Raw genomic sequence first — 17,042 nt, 5'->3', positions numbered from 1 at the left:
TGGCGGCGCTTCCCAGCCTGCCCCTCGCCCGCGAGGCCCCGCCCCTGGCAGCCTGCCCCGCCCCCGGCCCCGCCCCCTCCTCCCTGGGGTCGCGGGAGGCTCCGTTGGCCCCGCCCACAGGGGCGCGGGCTCAGGCTGCGGACGGCGGTGGGAGAGAGCGTTTGGTCCGCCTCTTTGTCTGTGGGACTGTTAATCCAGGCAAATTGCCTGGAAAGTAATTTGGAACATATTTTTCTTGTTCTTCTAATGAGAGCCTGTAGCATATATTTTTTTAAAAGATCAGAACCTTGCCTAGCAAATACTGTTTTAACCCTCCTAGTATTCCACATCTTTAGTGGTAGTCGTACGTCATCAATCCACTTGTTGCGATTCTGTCGTGAGAGGGTCACGCCCAGAAACGTGTAACTTTGCAATTATCCCAGGGAAAAGCAAGCTCGTAAATTGCAGGTTAATTGTTCAGCTCCAAGTCTCACTCCCACTCCCCTCGTGAGGGAGGTTGAGAGGAATCGCTCGCAGTTTGCAATAGGAGGATAAATGTAAGGCAGACGAAAAATCTTACTCTTTCAAATAGTGGAGATCATGTTCCATGTGAGTTGTGAGGATGAAAACGGGAAAATAATGACGAATTTTAAAATGCTGAAGCGTGGAAAGCATGTACAATACTAAATCATTACAAGAAAAAGGATGTCAAGAAGCTGCTATTTTTTCCCCCTCGGGATGTGAGTCAGAGACACAGTAAAGAGAGGAGACTACTTACAGAATTATTCACTTATTGAAAAATATTTATTGAAAGCCTAGCCTGTGCCAAGCAATGTTTTAGGCTCCAGTGATTTCATGGTGCATAAAACCAGACGTGTTGTTTAACTTCATGAAGTTCAGAGTTTAGTGAGGAAACAATCAAATATAAATAATATTCTTCTGTTGCAGAACTAAAGCACCTACTACAATGTGTCAGGCAGCGGCGATACTTAATTGCTACCCTCAAGAGCTCACAGTCTGGTAGAGGAGAAAAATCATACACAGAGTTCCTTAGACTCCACATGGTCTGTGACCCAGATGGGGTCAGGGAACTTAGGGAGGCATAGAGAGGGCCACCTAAACTTGGGGGCAGGGGTGCTCAACAGTGCCTTCCTAGAGGAGGGGATGCTGCCGAAATTAGCAAGATTTGGAGCAGAGATTGGATGCAGGTGGTAGGGAGGAGGCAAAACCTATTCCAAGCAGCAGAGAGTAGTAGCTAGCTGCTAGCACATACTTCAGGGTGAGGGAGACTCAAATGTGAGTTATAGTTTTGCTAGTACTAGTTATGTGACCTTTTAATTAACCTTAAAAAGCTCTTTCTGCCCTGGCTGGTTTGGCTCAGTGGATAGAGCTTCGGCCTGTGGACTGAAGGGTCCCAGGTTTGATTCCCATCAAGGGCACATGCCTGGGTTACAGTCTCGATCCCCAGTAGGGGGCGTGCAGGAGGCAGCCAGTCAATGATTCTTTCCCATCAATGATGTTTCTATTTCTCTCTCTCCCTCTCCCTTCCTCCCTGAAATCAATAAAAAAAAAACTTTTTTTAAAAAAAGCTCTTTATTGCCCCAGCTGGTTTGGCTCAGTGGAGAGAGCATCGGCCTGCGAACTGAAGGGTCCCAGGTTCGATTCCGGTCAAGGGCACATGCCCAGGTTGTGGGCTCGACCCCAGTAGGGGCGTGCAGGAGGCAGCCGATCAATGATGCTTTCTCATCATTGATGTTTCTATCTCTCTTTCCCTCTCCCCCTTCCTCTCTGAAATAAAAAAAAAATATATATATATATATATTTTAAAAAGCTCTTTACTCAACTGTGAAATCAAAATAATAGTATTACACGAGAATTAAAGGAGAAGAGTGTGTATAACTGCATGATTCTCAAAATTCAGACACACAAGAAATATTACTTTATTTTCTAAGAATTGTTTTTACCCTGAGCCCCTCATTCTGAGCTGGCAGACAAAGACAATATTGGCCATCCTGTGTCTCTCCCTCCCCAATGTTTAAGATGGTGCTAAGGTGTTGTGTTTAGTTGTTTTTCTTCCATTTTTTTTCTCTTTGTGAATCTACCTGGGGTTGAATGCCAGTCCCTAACCCCATTTCAGTAAGGACATTTTCAAGGAATAACATTTTACTTTTGAGGGGGAGGGTGTCGACATTGTAGCTATATTTTTTTAAGCTAAAATTTTCCAATTACAAAAATAACCCATGCTTGTAAAAAAAAAAAAAAAGAGTAGAAATCTGTCTCTCCCTTTCTTTCATAGTTTTATTCCTCAGGGAACTGTTATTAACAATTGGATATCTATCTTTCTGAAATGTTTTCAATATACCCCAAACTGCATGTAAACATGTACCAGGGTGTTTGTTTTGATTGTTTTTGTAATTTAAAAAGCGGGGAGAGGCCGGGGCCGGTTTGGCTCAGTGGATGGAGCGTCGGCCTGCGGACTGGGGGGTCCCGGGTTCGATTCCGGTCGGGGGCATGTGCCTGGGTTGTGGGCACGTCCCCGGTGGGGGATGTGCAGGAGGCAGCTGGTCGATGTTCCTCTCTCATCGATGTTTCTAGCTCTCTGTTCCTCTCCCTTCCTCTCTGTAAAAAATCAATAAAATATATTTTAAAAAAAAAAAAAAAAAAGAAAAAAAAAAAAAAAAAAATAAAAAGCGGGGAGAGGGGATCATACCATACATGTTGTTCTGCTCCTTGATTTTTTTTTAGCCTAAAAATCATGGACATCTTTCAATGGCAGCAAATGTTATGGACTGAATTGTGTCCCCCTGAATTTCACATGTTGAAGTCGTAACACCCAGTACCTCAAAAGGTGGCTGTATTTGGAGATAGGATCTTTAAAGAAATAAGTTTTAAAAAGGTCATTAGTGTGTTTCCTATTCCAATAAGTCTGGTGACCTTTATAAGAAGAGGAAATTTGGGGAGATTAAAAATGGTGACAGAGTACGTGGATGCTGCATGGACATGCTCCCAGAAACATAGAATTACAACTAAAATACAGAAAAACTTCCTGTATAATCAATGAAAGACTTGCTGGAGAGAACCCTGATATCCGAGGAGTGAAAGTGGAGACCACATAGAGACTGGTGGGAGGGCCAGAGGAGCAAAAGGACTGGCTGGGCGCCCACAGACAGCAACTGAGGTCCCAGAGAGATATCTCAACTGTGGGGGGTTGCCACTGAGAACTCCAGGATCTAATCCCTAAGCTAGTCCCCCCAGCAGAGAGCACCAGAACTCAGAAGGATACTCACATAACATCTGACTGTGAAAAACAGCAGAGTTGCTGTCTGGCAGGGAGTGATGACTGGAAATTCAGGCACCCTCTTAAAGGGCCAGTACACAAAATTCCCTCTGGAGCCACCCACCTTGTGCTCTGGCAGAGGGAGGGCAGAGTGGATTGGAGCTGTGTGAGCTGAAGCCAGGTTTAGGGTCTTAGGGGTTGGAGATCAGAAGGCAGACACCCCCCCCCCCCCCCACACACACACACACACACATTTCCTGTGCTGAGTCATTCCCTCACATAGCAAAAGAGATCTTTTCCACATAGATATTTGCCTTTCCTGGGGGGAAGACAGTTGACCCACCCTATTGAGAAACATCTTGCCCTTAGGCCACTTAAGACACTAAAAATAACAATTAGCCTCCAGGCAGAAGCAACTGCCCCACCCTGTTGAAAAACACTCTCACAACACCTGAGAACGAATACCTGGGGACAATTCAAGTTGGAATCCTATCAGTCTGTAGGCAGAATCAGTCTCTGGAGGCTTTGAGTCTTTGCCTGATCTAATTAGTCAGAAACACCGTTTGATACTGTCCTGCACTAGAAATTGAGAGGCATAGAGGACCTACCTAATACAAACCTAAACAGACAGCCAAAATGAGAAGACAAAAAAAACAACCCCCAAATGAAAGAACAAGAGAATTCTCCAGAAGAAGAGATAAAGGAAGCAGAGATAAGAAATTTATATGGCCCTGGCCAGTTTGGCTTAATGGATAGAATGTCGGCCTGTGGACTAGGGGGTCCCGGGTTCAATTCCAGTCAAGGGCACATGCTAAGGTCGTAGGCTCGATCTCCAGGGGGTGGGTGTGCAGGAGGCAGCCAGTCAATGATTCTCTCATCATTGATGTTTCTATCTCTCTCTCCCTCTCTGTTTCTCTCTGAAATTAATAAAAATATATTTTAAAAAAGAAATTTATATGAAGCAGAGTTCAGTGTAATGATGGTAAAGATGCTCAACAGCATGAGAAAAGATATAGTAACTATGAAAAAAGAACAATGGAAAATAAAGAATGACATAGCACAAATAAAAAACACATTGGAAGGAATACACAGAAGATTACGGGAAGCTGAGGATCAAATCAGTGAATTAGAAGACAGGGCTGAAAAAAAATCACTCAACCAGACAACCAAAAAGAAAAAACAATTTAAAAACAGGAGGACAGCTTAAGGGAGCAGTGGGACAATGTGAAACGTAACAGTATTAGAATAGCAGCTGTTCCAGAAGAGGCAGAAAGGGAGAGATAGGGAATCTGTTTGAAGAAATAATGGCAGAAAACTTCCCTAACCTGGTAAAGGAAAAAGTCACACGAGTTCAAGAGGCACAGAGAACCCCAAGCAAGAAGAATCCAAACAGGCCCACGCCCAGACACATCATAATTAAAATGCCAAAAATTAAAGACAATAAGAGAATCTTAAAGGGAGCAAGAGAAAAGCAAACTGTTACCTAAAGGGAGCTCCCATAAGGCTGACACCAGATTTCTCATCAGAAACTCTACAGGCCAGAAGGGAATGGCATGAAGTACTTGTCTCAGAATTCTAGCTTCCAGAACCATGAGAAAATAAATTTCAGTTGTTTCCAACAGTTGCCAACCAGTGATCTGTGAGGTCCGAAAGGTTGGTGACCACTGGAAGCTACCCACCCAGTCTGTGATACTTTCTTATGGCAGCCATAGCAAACCAATACAGTAAATATGCACCTACTTTGTTCTTTTTAACAGTAACATGGTATTCTTTGTCATAGATAATATATACTATATTGTCAAAATGTATTCAACCATTTTCCTTGTCTCAGATTTGTTTATATTGTAAATAATGCTATAATAAACTTCTCATACTAGTACTAGTATATACATCCTCTATACTTGTGTCATGACTCATTGAATACATTCTTACTGATGGGATTACTATGACAAAGGATATGTATATTTTAAAACAAAATTTATATATTCTAAATTGTCCTCTCTAAAGCTTATACCAATTTTCAGTCCAACCAACAATATGTATGGAATGGTCATTTCCTCAAACCCTCACAAATGCTAGGTATTAAAAATACTTTTTATAATTATTATGAAAATTATAAATGTACAGAAATGTATAGAGAATCCTATATAATGAAAGCCTAATATGCAAATTGACCAAATGGCGGAATGACTGGTCACTATGACGTGCACTGACCACCAGGGGGCAGATGCTCAATGCAGGAGCTGCCCCCTGGTGGTCAGTGCGCTCCCACAGGGAGAGTGCTGCTCAGCCAGAAGCCGGGCTCATGGCTGGTGAGCACAGTGGCGGTGACAGGAGCCTCTCTCTCCACTGGAGGCAGGTGGTAAGGAGCGAGGGGTCCTGGACTGTGAGAGCCCTGGACTGTGACAGGGATGTCTGCCTGCTGGGGATTGGGCCTAAGCTGGCAGGCAGACATCCCCCAAGGGGTCCCAGACTGCAAGAGGGTGCAGGCCGGGCTGAGGGACCCCCCCCCACCCAGTGCACGAATCTTGTGCACTGAGCCTCTAGTACAGGGGTGGGCAACCCCTGGCATGCGTGCCAAACATGGCACGCCAGTAACTTTTGCTGGCATGTGAAACCCTCTCTTATAATCTTCCACTTACAATTTTTTTCTTAATATCGACACTTTTATTTTTCAGATAAATTCAGTGTAGGTGCATCTTAGATAAATAAATAATTTTACATAACAAGTTATCTTAAAGACCATAGACATGGATTGACGAGAGAGGGGAAGAGCAATTTCAATAGTGTCAAAAACGAACTACTGAGGACTTGGAATGCCATTCCAGAAATTTTTTTCTGTTTAAAAACCTTTGCAGCAGCGTTACTCTCCATGTTTTCATCCACATATGCTTGTGAATCTTTGTTCTCAGTGATGAATTTTGTTAAGTCTCATAATAGGAGTAGCCTGACGGATGAAAGTAGTAGTTCGTGCATATTTCTGAAGGTCACGAAATATAAACCTGATGTAAAATCTCTGTCATCAGTGATGCAGCAGCAAAAGTCCCACTGATAATATCAAACGGAGTCATAAAGTTTTCTGTCGGACTATCAGTGTACATGTATACATTAAAAAATAAAAGTATTTTTCATCATCATATACTGTGTTTTTGTCCCTCGAATGAATTTTATTATTTCTTCAAGGTTCTTCACATACGTACACCTTAAGAGATATCAAGTAGGCGTAACATGTTCTCAAAAAATTAGGGTTGGCACGCAGAAGAATTTTGAGTCAGAGATTTTGCTGGTTTTGGCATGCACTCACAAAAAGGTTGCCCACCCCTGTTCTAGGGAATAACTGTCCTGCAAGTTAATGTCATAAGAAAAATAAAAAGCTGGGGTGAGTATGAGAGGGAGATGAGGGGGGACAAGAAAGCAAGTGTCTGTTCTAGATTAAAGGACACTTCAGAGACCCAACAACCAAATTCAATCAAGGTTCTTGATTGGATCCTAATACTGAATGAACTTGCTGCAAAAGACTTTTGGGGACAAGTGAGGGTAACTTGGGTGTGTTGATATTATTGTGGGTACGTAGGAAAGTGTTCTTATTTAGATATGCATTTCAAAATGTTTAGGAGTAACATGTCATGATACCCATATTTTAAAAGATTTCAACAAAAAATAGGTGAACATATGACAAAATGTTAAAGTAATTATTAAAGCTAAGTGATAGCTATATGGTATTTATTATACTACTAGAGCAGGGGTGGGCAACCTTTTTGTGAGTCCCAGACTGCAAGAGGGTGCAGGCCAGGCTGAGGGACCCCCCCACCCAGTGCACAAATCTTGTGCACTGAGCCTCTAGTACAGGGGTGGGCAACCCCTGGCATGCGTGCCAAACATGGCATGAGAAAATAAAACCAGCAAAATCTCTGACTCAAAATTCTTCTGCGTGCCAACCCTAATTTTTTGAGAACATGTTATGCCTACTTGATATCTCTTAAGGTGTACGTATGTGAAGAACCTTGAAGAAATAATAAAATTCATTCGAGGGACAAAAACACAGTATATGATGATGAAAAATACTTTTATTTTTTTTTTTTTTTTTTTTAATATATTTTATTGATTTTTTACAGAGAGGAAGGGAGAGAGATAGAGAGTTAGGAACATCGATGAGAGAGAAACATCGATCAGCTGCCTCCTGCACATCTCCCACTGGGGATGTGCCCGCAACTCAGGTACATGCCCTTGACCGGAATCGAACCTGGGACCTTTCAGTCCGCAGGCCGACGCTCTATCCACTGAGCCAAACCGGTTTTGGCAAATACTTTTATTTTTTAATGTATACATGTACACTGATAGTCCAACAGAAAACTTTATGACTCCGTTTGATATTATCAGTGGGACTTTTGCTGCTGCATCACTGATGACAGAGATTTTACATCAGGTTTATATTTTGTGACCTTCAGAGATATGCACGAGCTACTATTTTCATCCGTCAGGCTACTCCTATTATGAGACTTAACAAAATTCATCACTGAGAACAAAGATTCACAAGCATATGTGGATGAAAACATGGAGAGTAACGCTGCTGCAAAGTTTTTTAAACAGAAAAAAATTTCTGGAATGGCATTCCAAGTCCTCAGTAGTTCGTTTTTGACACTATTGAAATTGCTCTTCCCCTCTCTCATCAATCCATGTTTATGGTCTTTAAGATAACTTGGTATGTAAAATTATTTATTTATCTAAGATGCACCTACACTGAATTTATCTGAAAAATAAAAGTGTCGATATTAAGAAAAAAATTGTAAATGGAAGATTATAAGAGAGGGTTTTGCGTGCCAGCAAAAGTTACTGGCGTGCCATGTTTGGCACGCATGCCAGGGGTTGCCCACCCCTGCACTAGGTACATCCTGGCAAGGGAATATAGCTAAGTTCAACACCATGTAATATACATGAAGTACATTAAAGTCTATCTATCTATCTATTTATCTATCTATCTATCTATCTATTTATCTATCATCTATCATCTATCTATCTCCTATGATTTTTTCCCCCAAGGAGGCAAGGTTGATGGAAAAGAAGAAAGTGGAGCAGAATCCCAGGTGTAGGTGATGTAGAAATGAGACAGCGGTAGGGCCAAGTATAATCGGCTGGTGGTAACTTGACAAGCCCAGACAGTTAGAAAACCCTTTTGGTTTGTGGTTCTTTCCCAGAACTCACGTTATAACACCATTGGCAAGCAGATTGAAGTTCAGATTTAATTAATTCCCGGCAAAGCACTTGGGCCTTGGTTGGCTTCCTGGCTCTAGGTTCTTGTGAGTTCAAATACTCAGACCTCTGTTTGTCTATATGCTCCCCTCCCTGCCTTCCCCCTGCCTGTCCTTGGGGGTGGTAAACAAGCCCCTCTCCATATCCTACTGGGATCTTCATTGCAGGACTCACTCCATGCAGATAACAGGCAGTGGAGGTGGGATATAGGCAAGACAGCTACAGCAGCCTCCCAGCTGAGTTCTCCAGAAAGATCTAACCAAGAACCAAGAGGGAGCAGAAAGGGGGAGATTCTATCATTTGCTTTGGACATTCCATCACATTAGCTACATGCTTTTGATAAACACAAAGCACCTCCTCGAGGTTGGATCACTGTGACACTTCTCTAAAAAGCTCCTCTCCAGAGATGGCCATGTATAGAAGTCATCAGTGAATTTTGCCTGTGGGATTCCTGGCCACTCCTTCTTGTCAGTACTATCCTCACTGCTCCTCTGGGCTCAAGGAAACCATGGGAAGCCATGCTGGAATTCAAGTCTGACCTTTCCCTTCAATGCACCTTAAATGAGGGTCTTCCTTTTCTACTCAAGTCCCTTTATCCACTGTCCAGAGAGGGGCTGGGAGGAGTTGTGTAGAATGCTGACCCCCCATAAATGTGGGTTAAAGCTCTTTCCCTAGATCGGAAGGACATTTTGCTTCCCTCATGCCTTCCCTTAACACGCCACAGTGGAGGGAAGGAACAGACAGACAATTCTTTGCTTAGAGATACAGACTGTACTTTGGGTGGAGTGCTGCCCCACTGCACATTAATGACAAAGACAGTAGCTATCCATGTAAGGGATGCAGACATGGGGGAGCCTGATTGTGCTGGGTCTTCCTGAGCAGGCCAACATTTCCCTCTGAGGTGAGAGTTGAGAATTGGGGTGGGGTCCTGGTTGGGTGGAACAAGGCACTTGAGGAGAGTGCCAGGGCAGTGGCGGGGTTGGCCTAAGCCTGAGGAAGACTGGAGTTGATGGGAGCAGGAGGTGGCTGAGCTTACTATTTGGGCGATGGGAGCCTTCCAAGGAGACCAGGCCCATTTGTTTCTCAGTGCGGGGGAGATGGGGCTTTGGGGTCCCCTCTTATCTTCTTCTCTGTCTTAGTTTGCTCCGTGGGACTTTTGGCTGGAGCCAGCCTCTTTGCTACGTTTTCTTTTCTTGTGTTGGCCACTTTCACCGCTGTCAAAAACATGGATTCCTTGTGCTCTTTGCCTTTTGCCTTGAGGTTGATATACTGCAGAAAGGATTTCATCTTATATCTCAAGTCTGATTCTGGAAGGCTGGGCCTCTTGTGAGTATGTGCTGGCATCACCTGCCCCTGCAATACCTGACCTTGCAAAGTTGGGCCCTGTAATGGCTTATGCTGAATGAGTGGGGCCTGGACAGGCTGGGCCTGTGACGCCTGGGGCCCGACAGGCTGGGAATTCTTAGGAATCCTTGCTTCCTTGAGGCTGACATTGAGACTGGTTCGACTGTCTTGGAGGTCATTCTTCTTAGATTCCTTCCCTCCAGGGATTCCTGGAAGGAGGACTGGGGGCTTAAGCTGAGGGCGATGCTGGGAACTGTGTTGACAGAGAGCATCAAGGTGCGAGCCATATCTCCATAGCCAGGGGCTTTGGGGTGTCCTGTTCAGAAGCATCCTTTCTAGCCTCTGGGCTCCAGCAGGTTGGCTTTTTTCTCTTGTTGAGAAGAGCACAAACCCTGCACCTCCTTCTCTACGTTTTCCTGATGATTTGGGTTTCCTTGGGTCCTCTTTCTTTTCAGTCAGCATGGGGACTGGGGTTGAGTACTTGCTCTTGCCAGAGTTTTGGGACTTAGGGATCTGGGACTCCTCCAGGCTGGGGTGGTTCACACTGGTCTCCAGCTGAACACAAAGCACTGGGCCCTCTGTCATGTCTCTACAGGGTTGAGTCATCTTGCAGGGCCCATGGGCAGAACCATGGGGTGCTGCTCTGGAACTAGGTTGCTTCTGGTTCTGCTGCACTGCCTTTAACTCAGTGGACAACTGTTCCTTAAGGGAGAGCCACTCTGGATGTGGGGCACAGGGAATGTCTGGTGGGATGGGCAGTTCCTGGAGGGATGTTTTTCCTTGGTTGTTTAGACTCCCAAGAGACTCCTGTGTGGATGTGTTCTCTGGGGTTGCTCCAGTTTGTTCCCTGGACTCCCTTGCCTTTGTGGGAATTCCCCATTGTATCTCTAAGACCTTCCTTCTCAGATGGAAATTTAGTTTGGCCAAGATGGGCTTCTTCAGTAAATAGGGCCGAGCAGACTCTGTCTGCCTTTCTAGAGGCTCCATCTCAATCATTCCTTCCACTTGCACTTCAGACTGAAAATCACCTGTACTTTCTTCACAAGTCTCTTTGGTATCTTGAAAAAATGGCTCACGACTTAGACACTGCTCTTTAAGTGAGATCATCTGAGTCAGAGGTTCTCTTAAGATTTTGACAGCCTCAGGCACCACCTCTGTGGTGGCAGCATGAGTAGTGATCGCTGGGGCCGTGGCCTTGGAGGGAGCCACGTAATAAAGAGGATTCAGCCCTGATAAGAAGGCCAGATACTTGTACCGTAAAATCATCTCCAGTTTCTCAAGGACTTCCTTGGACAGGGCTTGAGTTAGCTTACGAGGCTCAGTGACAGCATCTGGGGTGGTCTGTTGCTGCTGATCAAGGACTGTTGGCATCCAGGGCCTAACTTTCTGTTGTAGGTCAGGGTCGGTTGCTGCCTGTCGTTCCAAGAGCTTGCTTTCTGGGATGCAAGTGAAGGGAGCCACTTTGAGGTCCCCAGGAATTAGGCACTGACAAGACCTATACACATGGGCAGGGACCTTACCCTCATGAATCTGCCCACATTTGGAGTTGATGTGGCTCTGCAGCATTGCCTTGACCTGGTCAAATAAGTGTGGCATGAGAACTGACACTGGGTCCTTAAAGGGTGAGAAAGGGCCATCAGCACCAGTAGCCTCTAGGGCTGAATGTTGGGCAACACTCACATTGGCTAGGGCTGTGCTGCTCCAGGATGGAGTCTGCTGGTGAGTGGGGGCCAGGAGCAACTGGAAGGACTGCTGAATCATCTGGGGTAGGCCCCAGCGATGGTGAATCAGCTGCCTCTGGAGGTGGAAGTCCAGCAGCCTCCGGGCATGCTCCCTTGTAAGAACAGAAATGGGCTTTCCTGGCCAGGAAGTTTTCACAGTCCGAGGAGACGGGGCTGTGCCACAAGACTTATATTGCACAGGGTTCTGGGTGTGCTGAGCTCTTTGCAGAACAGCTGGCAAACCCCACTGACGCTGGAGCCGCCTCTGCAGCAGGTGCCACTCTAAGGCTTCACACTCAGCCAGAGTCAGAAACGGGACATGGATCTGAGTTGGTTGATGATCAGATGGCATGACCCAATTTGGGGAAGATGAGGAAGAGGGTGGGGCTGACTGGGGTGGAGTTCTAGGCAACAGAGGGAGGAAGGACAGCTCCTTGAAGAGAAAAGGATCCTCCAAGGAGAGCTTGGACATGCTCCCACGTGTGAAGTGATCTTGAGAGCCCAAGGAGGTGTCAGCCAGAGACTCACTGTGCAGGGAAGGTAAGCCACAGAACAGTTGGGTGTATTTCTGCTGTAAGTGGCCCACTGAGTCATTAGCCTGTTGCCCAGGAAATAGGTAGAGGCTACTTATGTCTCTACCAGGTGGAGACGGGAAGGCTAGAGGCACCACATGGTTTGGGCTTTGCTGGTAGTGGTATCTTTGTATTGGGTTTATAATGGACCATTCAGAAACCCAGAATGCCTGGGTAGCCTGGCCAGCCATATATGAACCACAGGTCTGATAAGAAATGGTCGCAAATTTCTCTACAGAGAATTTAGCAATATCATTTTGGATGAAAGAAACTGGTTGGTTGTTTACAAGTTGGTAAAACAATGGTAGGTTTGGCATAAACTGCCTCAGAGACTTCTCTACACGACTAGGCAGCCCCCACCTCTGGAAATGCATCCATTTTTTTACATGTACCTCAAGAAGCCACAGGACTTCAGGACTGGAGAATGGCAGGTGGGTAGGGAGGACAGTGGCCATAGGAAAGGCCACAGAATGTGTCAGGGTAGTGATTTCTTGGTTCAGGATCAGCATAGGGACCTGGGGATGCAAGGGTGGCTGACCTTGGTCCCCATACACAAGGTTGAGATTGCTCTTCAATATGTTCTGCTGGTTCACTGTATTCCTAGGCTCCTCAAACCTTGAAGAAACTATAGTCTCTGAATCCACTGGAGTTTCTTGCACTTGAAATGCCTGCCCTAGCTGGGACTGTTCAGCCTCACAATCTTTGATGCTATCTGAACTGACTGACTGTGCAGCTGACCAGGTTAAGGATTTCTGATCCATAAATTGTGATACTGAAGGGGCTGCAGAAAGAAATGAAAGCTCTTTCGGGTGCATGGAATGATGCTCCAGACTCTGCTCAAAAGACACGTTGGACTTGGACAAAATCTCTAGGCAAGGGGAGGCCTCTAATGGTCCTGGTGAAGTGGCAGAGACCGGGCTGTTCTCACCCACAAGCAACCGCTGGATCTCCAGCACCATGGCATTGCAGATTTGGCAGTAGGTATCGGCACAGAGGAGGCTCCGCACACTTCCCTCCTGAGGAAGCCAGCTGTGGCTGAAAGAGAAAACATGGTTACTGTTAATGATGGAGTGACAGCTTCCTCTTTGAAAGTTGTGACCTGAAGATTGGTCCTGTCCTTCCTAGTCCTGTACACCCTGGGGCCTCTCCCTGACTGTAGTGTTTACTCCCTAAACTTTTCTTCATAGGAAAATGCCATTTGGAAGGTTATAGTGTGCTGAACTGAGGGTCTGGGGCCTTAAGGCAAGGTCTCAGACCATTCAAGAGAACACAGGGCCATGAACAACTGGGAGGTGGCGTGAGTTCTTGGCTGACCCATATGGGGAAGTTGACCCGGAGAAGGAAATATGGCAGATGGGGGAGCCAATTCTTAGCTACTGGAACATCACCAAGTAGAACCTGGAGTTAGTCTCATTTGAGTTAAAAAGGCCACAGACTGGTATTCAATATTTCCAAACTCTGGAAAATAAGTTACTTGTGGAAACTCTGTATTCTAGGGACTCTGATGAGTTCCTATACCTAGCCAATCCCTTTCTCTAGAGATTTTAAGAAGAATACAAGATAACTGGCTCCTGGATGGGGGCTGTCTCAGGAACTGGGCTCCCTGAAGACAGAACCAGAGGAGGTAATGTCATCAGGGTCCAGGGGTCTGCCCTTGAAAGGGTGTAGCTGTAAGAATATGAGTGTGATGACTTATGTATGCACTTATTTATCCATTCTCTTGACTGAGTAACTGTCTTGTAGCTGAGTGCCAACCCATGCAGAGCTTTTTATAAATTAAGTACAAGTCGAATTCTGAATTCCAGAAACACTGTGAGCTTAGCCCAGAGTAGAAGTAGGAGACTCTTCTCTCCTGAGATGTCTGAACCTTCCTTGTCCTGGCAACCCTCTCAACCAGTGCTCCAGCCTCCACTGTATCTGACTCCCTCCCAGTCATCATCCCTTTTTTCATCCCTGTCCCAGGCCAAGTAGAGAAATCATCACAGTTCAGGCTGGAGTTGGAAGACTACAAAGAGCAAGTAATCACCTTTTCATGACAGAGAGCAGCTCCCATGGCTTCTCATCTTCTTTGAAGGAATGTTTTCTAGCTGAGAAACAAGGAGACAAAAAATAAAAGGAAAAAGAAACCAGGAGACAGTGTTACATGGAATGGGAAAGGATTGAGGGGTATCCTATAGGGCATTCAAATGAAGGCCTTTGAATAAGAGAAGGTTGGAAATCCCAATAGTCAATTCATTAAGGTTCGTCTGCATACAACTTAACCAATTACGATGGGTTGTCCAAGACCTAATCTCATTGGAGCTTCACAATCACACCGTGAGGCAGGATCTTCAAGTGCCTATCCTATCTAAAAAAGAGGGAATATGCTAATTGACCCTCATGCCATCACAAAGATGGTGGTGCCCACAGCTAATAAGGCGGGAATATGCTAATTGACTGCCACTCCCTCAAAGATGGTGGTACCCACAGCCACAAGATAGTGGTGCCCAGTCCCCTAAGCCCTGCCGGGGCAGCAGGCACGTGGAAAGCCTCAGATGGCACCTGCCCAGCCACCCAGGGCCAGCCTGAGGAGCCGGTAACTAGGGCTGGTCAAGGCTTGCGCTGCTGGCAGTGGCAGCAGCAGAGGTATGATGGGGCGTCATCTTGCCCTGATTGCCAGGTCGCCTCCTACTCCTGAGGGCTCCCAGACTGTGAGAGGGGACAGGCTGGGCTGAGGGACCCCCTCTCCAGTGCATGAATTTCCATGCACCGGGCCTCTAGTTTAATGAATAAAAGACTGAGAGATAAAGGGACTTCCATTGGTTCATAAAAGTAGTAAATTACTCAGTTAAGCGCTTCTGCCACACTTTCTCATTCTTCATTCCTTGGGGTAAAATTGAGGATTTTGGAACATTCCCAGGCTCTGATTTCCCACCCAAGAAAGTTATTAGGAGAATTTGTTGACTTGGAGAATTGGCACCTTTAGTGGTTAGAGTACATGTCCCTGGTACCAGAGATCAAAGGAGGAAAAAATCCATGGGAACCTTGCCCATAGTGGAGGGAAGGCAGAGAAGAGACTAGGACTTTACCTTTTGTTGCTGCATCTATAGCCCTTTGTCTGAGCTTTCGGTGACGCTTAAAGACAAAAAAGTTAAAGTGTGAAACTGGGACACTTTTCATTATGTCCAAAATGAGACAAATCTAATATATGTTTACTAATCACTTTCTATTTATATGTCTATATTTTTATTTACTTTCATTTCCATCTCCATCCTTTTCACCCCAACATTTCCCTTCTCTGCTTGGTTCTGATTCATTTCAAGACTCTTACATACTCAAAGCATGAAACAGTGTGTGGAATCTCAAAGGGAAGGTGGGGAAGCGTGCATGGGTGGGAGGTAATCAACCAAAGACCTTGTATGTATATATGCATAACCCTTGGACACAGATAATAGGGTGCTGAAGGCTTGGGGGAGAGGAGGAAGGGAGAGAAGGCTGGAGGGGGTCAATGGGGGAAAAAAGAGGACATATGTAATACTTTCAACAATAAAGAATTATTTTTTAAAAAATGATGTATGCAAACAAGCTGGGGGCTTTACCAGGATTTCTGTGAAAACACATAGACTTTCATCTAATATTGCCTTTATGTGTTAGCATGAAAAAAAAAAAAAGAAGAGTGGAACAAATTAAAGGGTGTGTAGATCTAATAGCCAACAAGTACCTTAATGGACCACTAATGGAAAGAATCCTTCATATTGGGGAGTTTTCTAAGATCTAGGGATATAGATTTCATTTAATCTAGGTCTCTATTCAAGGTTGATAGGAAGGTTCTTGATTTTTCTATTAGAATACATTGCCGGGATAGTCTGGTAAGGAGTTATTCTAGTCTCTGAGAAGAAAAGTACCATATTAAAGTAAATAAATGTGTGGTATAATAATGGGTGGGGAGGGTAAAAGGAGAGATTCTGAGGTCTTAAAAGCTTCTTATCCGAGGCATAATCAGTTTAATCATAGTCAGTATTTCCCTACCTGACAGCAGCTCCTTCTAGGTTCTAACCTTAATCCATGGTAACTCCTTTTCACTTGCCAGATCATTAGGATAATAATAAAGATGGAGCCATAGGTATATAAGGGATACATCAAATCCCATAGGAAAAAAGTAGGATTCAACATGGTCTAAAACTCACAAGTACAAGGAGATGACCCTTCCCTATATCTAGGACATTAGTACCTAATGACCCCCAATGCCATGCCTTGTCATTTCCACCTCACAGAGGATAGAACCATGTCACCCGACTGCATCACAAAGCCTTTCTGTTTCACCAGACAGGTGTAGTGTCAAAGACTTTTATGTCTTAGGGAAGTTTGTGTGGTGATTCAGTCTGTCGATGAGTGTGTCTGGTTGTCTGTAAAGGTTACAGAGTCAGAGACTAAAGGTACCCATGCATAGGCAGTGTCTATGTGCCCACTTTGTCTTCACTTTCCACACTCTACATCAGCCTGATGACTTGATTCTCTCCGTCATGACAGTTTTCTGGTCACCTGTCCCCAGAAAACTGAGTGTCTAGGGACACAGGACACCTCTTGAGAAAGAGGTACAGAAGGATCTTCACCCCCATCTGTACTGAAATGTATGTAGGAAGCATACACAAACTTAGGGTGGGTAGAAGCTGGCGATGGCTTGGAAATGGAGATCTTTGATATAAGCAATGTGTGATGGGAAATCAGAGGTGCATAAAGGAGACCATGGCCAACATGGCAGGGAAGGTATCTCTGAAAACTCCTCAGTATGGCCAAGGTGGTAGTATCTCTAAATGCCACTGTGGGAGGCAGGAAGGAGTGTCCCTCAGTCCGTGTGGCCTTAAGCTTGCAGATGAATGGAAAGAGATTGCAAACACTGTCTTCCATGGAGATACTCTA

General features: G+C 45.0%; 1 protein-coding gene across 1 annotated transcript; it reads right to left on the bottom strand.

Moving 5' to 3' along the window:
* Positions 1 to 9,309: 9,309 nt before the first annotated feature.
* LOC139019638 (protein SPATA31F1-like) lies at positions 9,310 to 16,295 on the bottom strand. The gene is given in 6 exon segments (XM_070428590.1): positions 9,310 to 9,470; positions 9,473 to 9,506; positions 9,539 to 13,178; positions 14,170 to 14,230; positions 15,212 to 15,257; positions 16,152 to 16,295. Coding segments are annotated over 6 exon segments (4,086 nt in total).
* Between the last annotated feature and the right edge of the window lie 747 nt (positions 16,296 to 17,042).

This window comes from Myotis yumanensis, unplaced genomic scaffold, assembly GCF_028538775.1.
Source record: "Myotis yumanensis isolate MYYU_CA2020_CCGP unplaced genomic scaffold, mMyoYum1.0.hap1 SCAF_11, whole genome shotgun sequence".
NCBI lineage: Eukaryota > Metazoa > Chordata > Mammalia > Chiroptera > Vespertilionidae > Myotis > Myotis yumanensis.
Note: the sequence above shows the minus strand (reverse complement) of the source record. Positions and strands in the feature narration are given on the sequence as shown.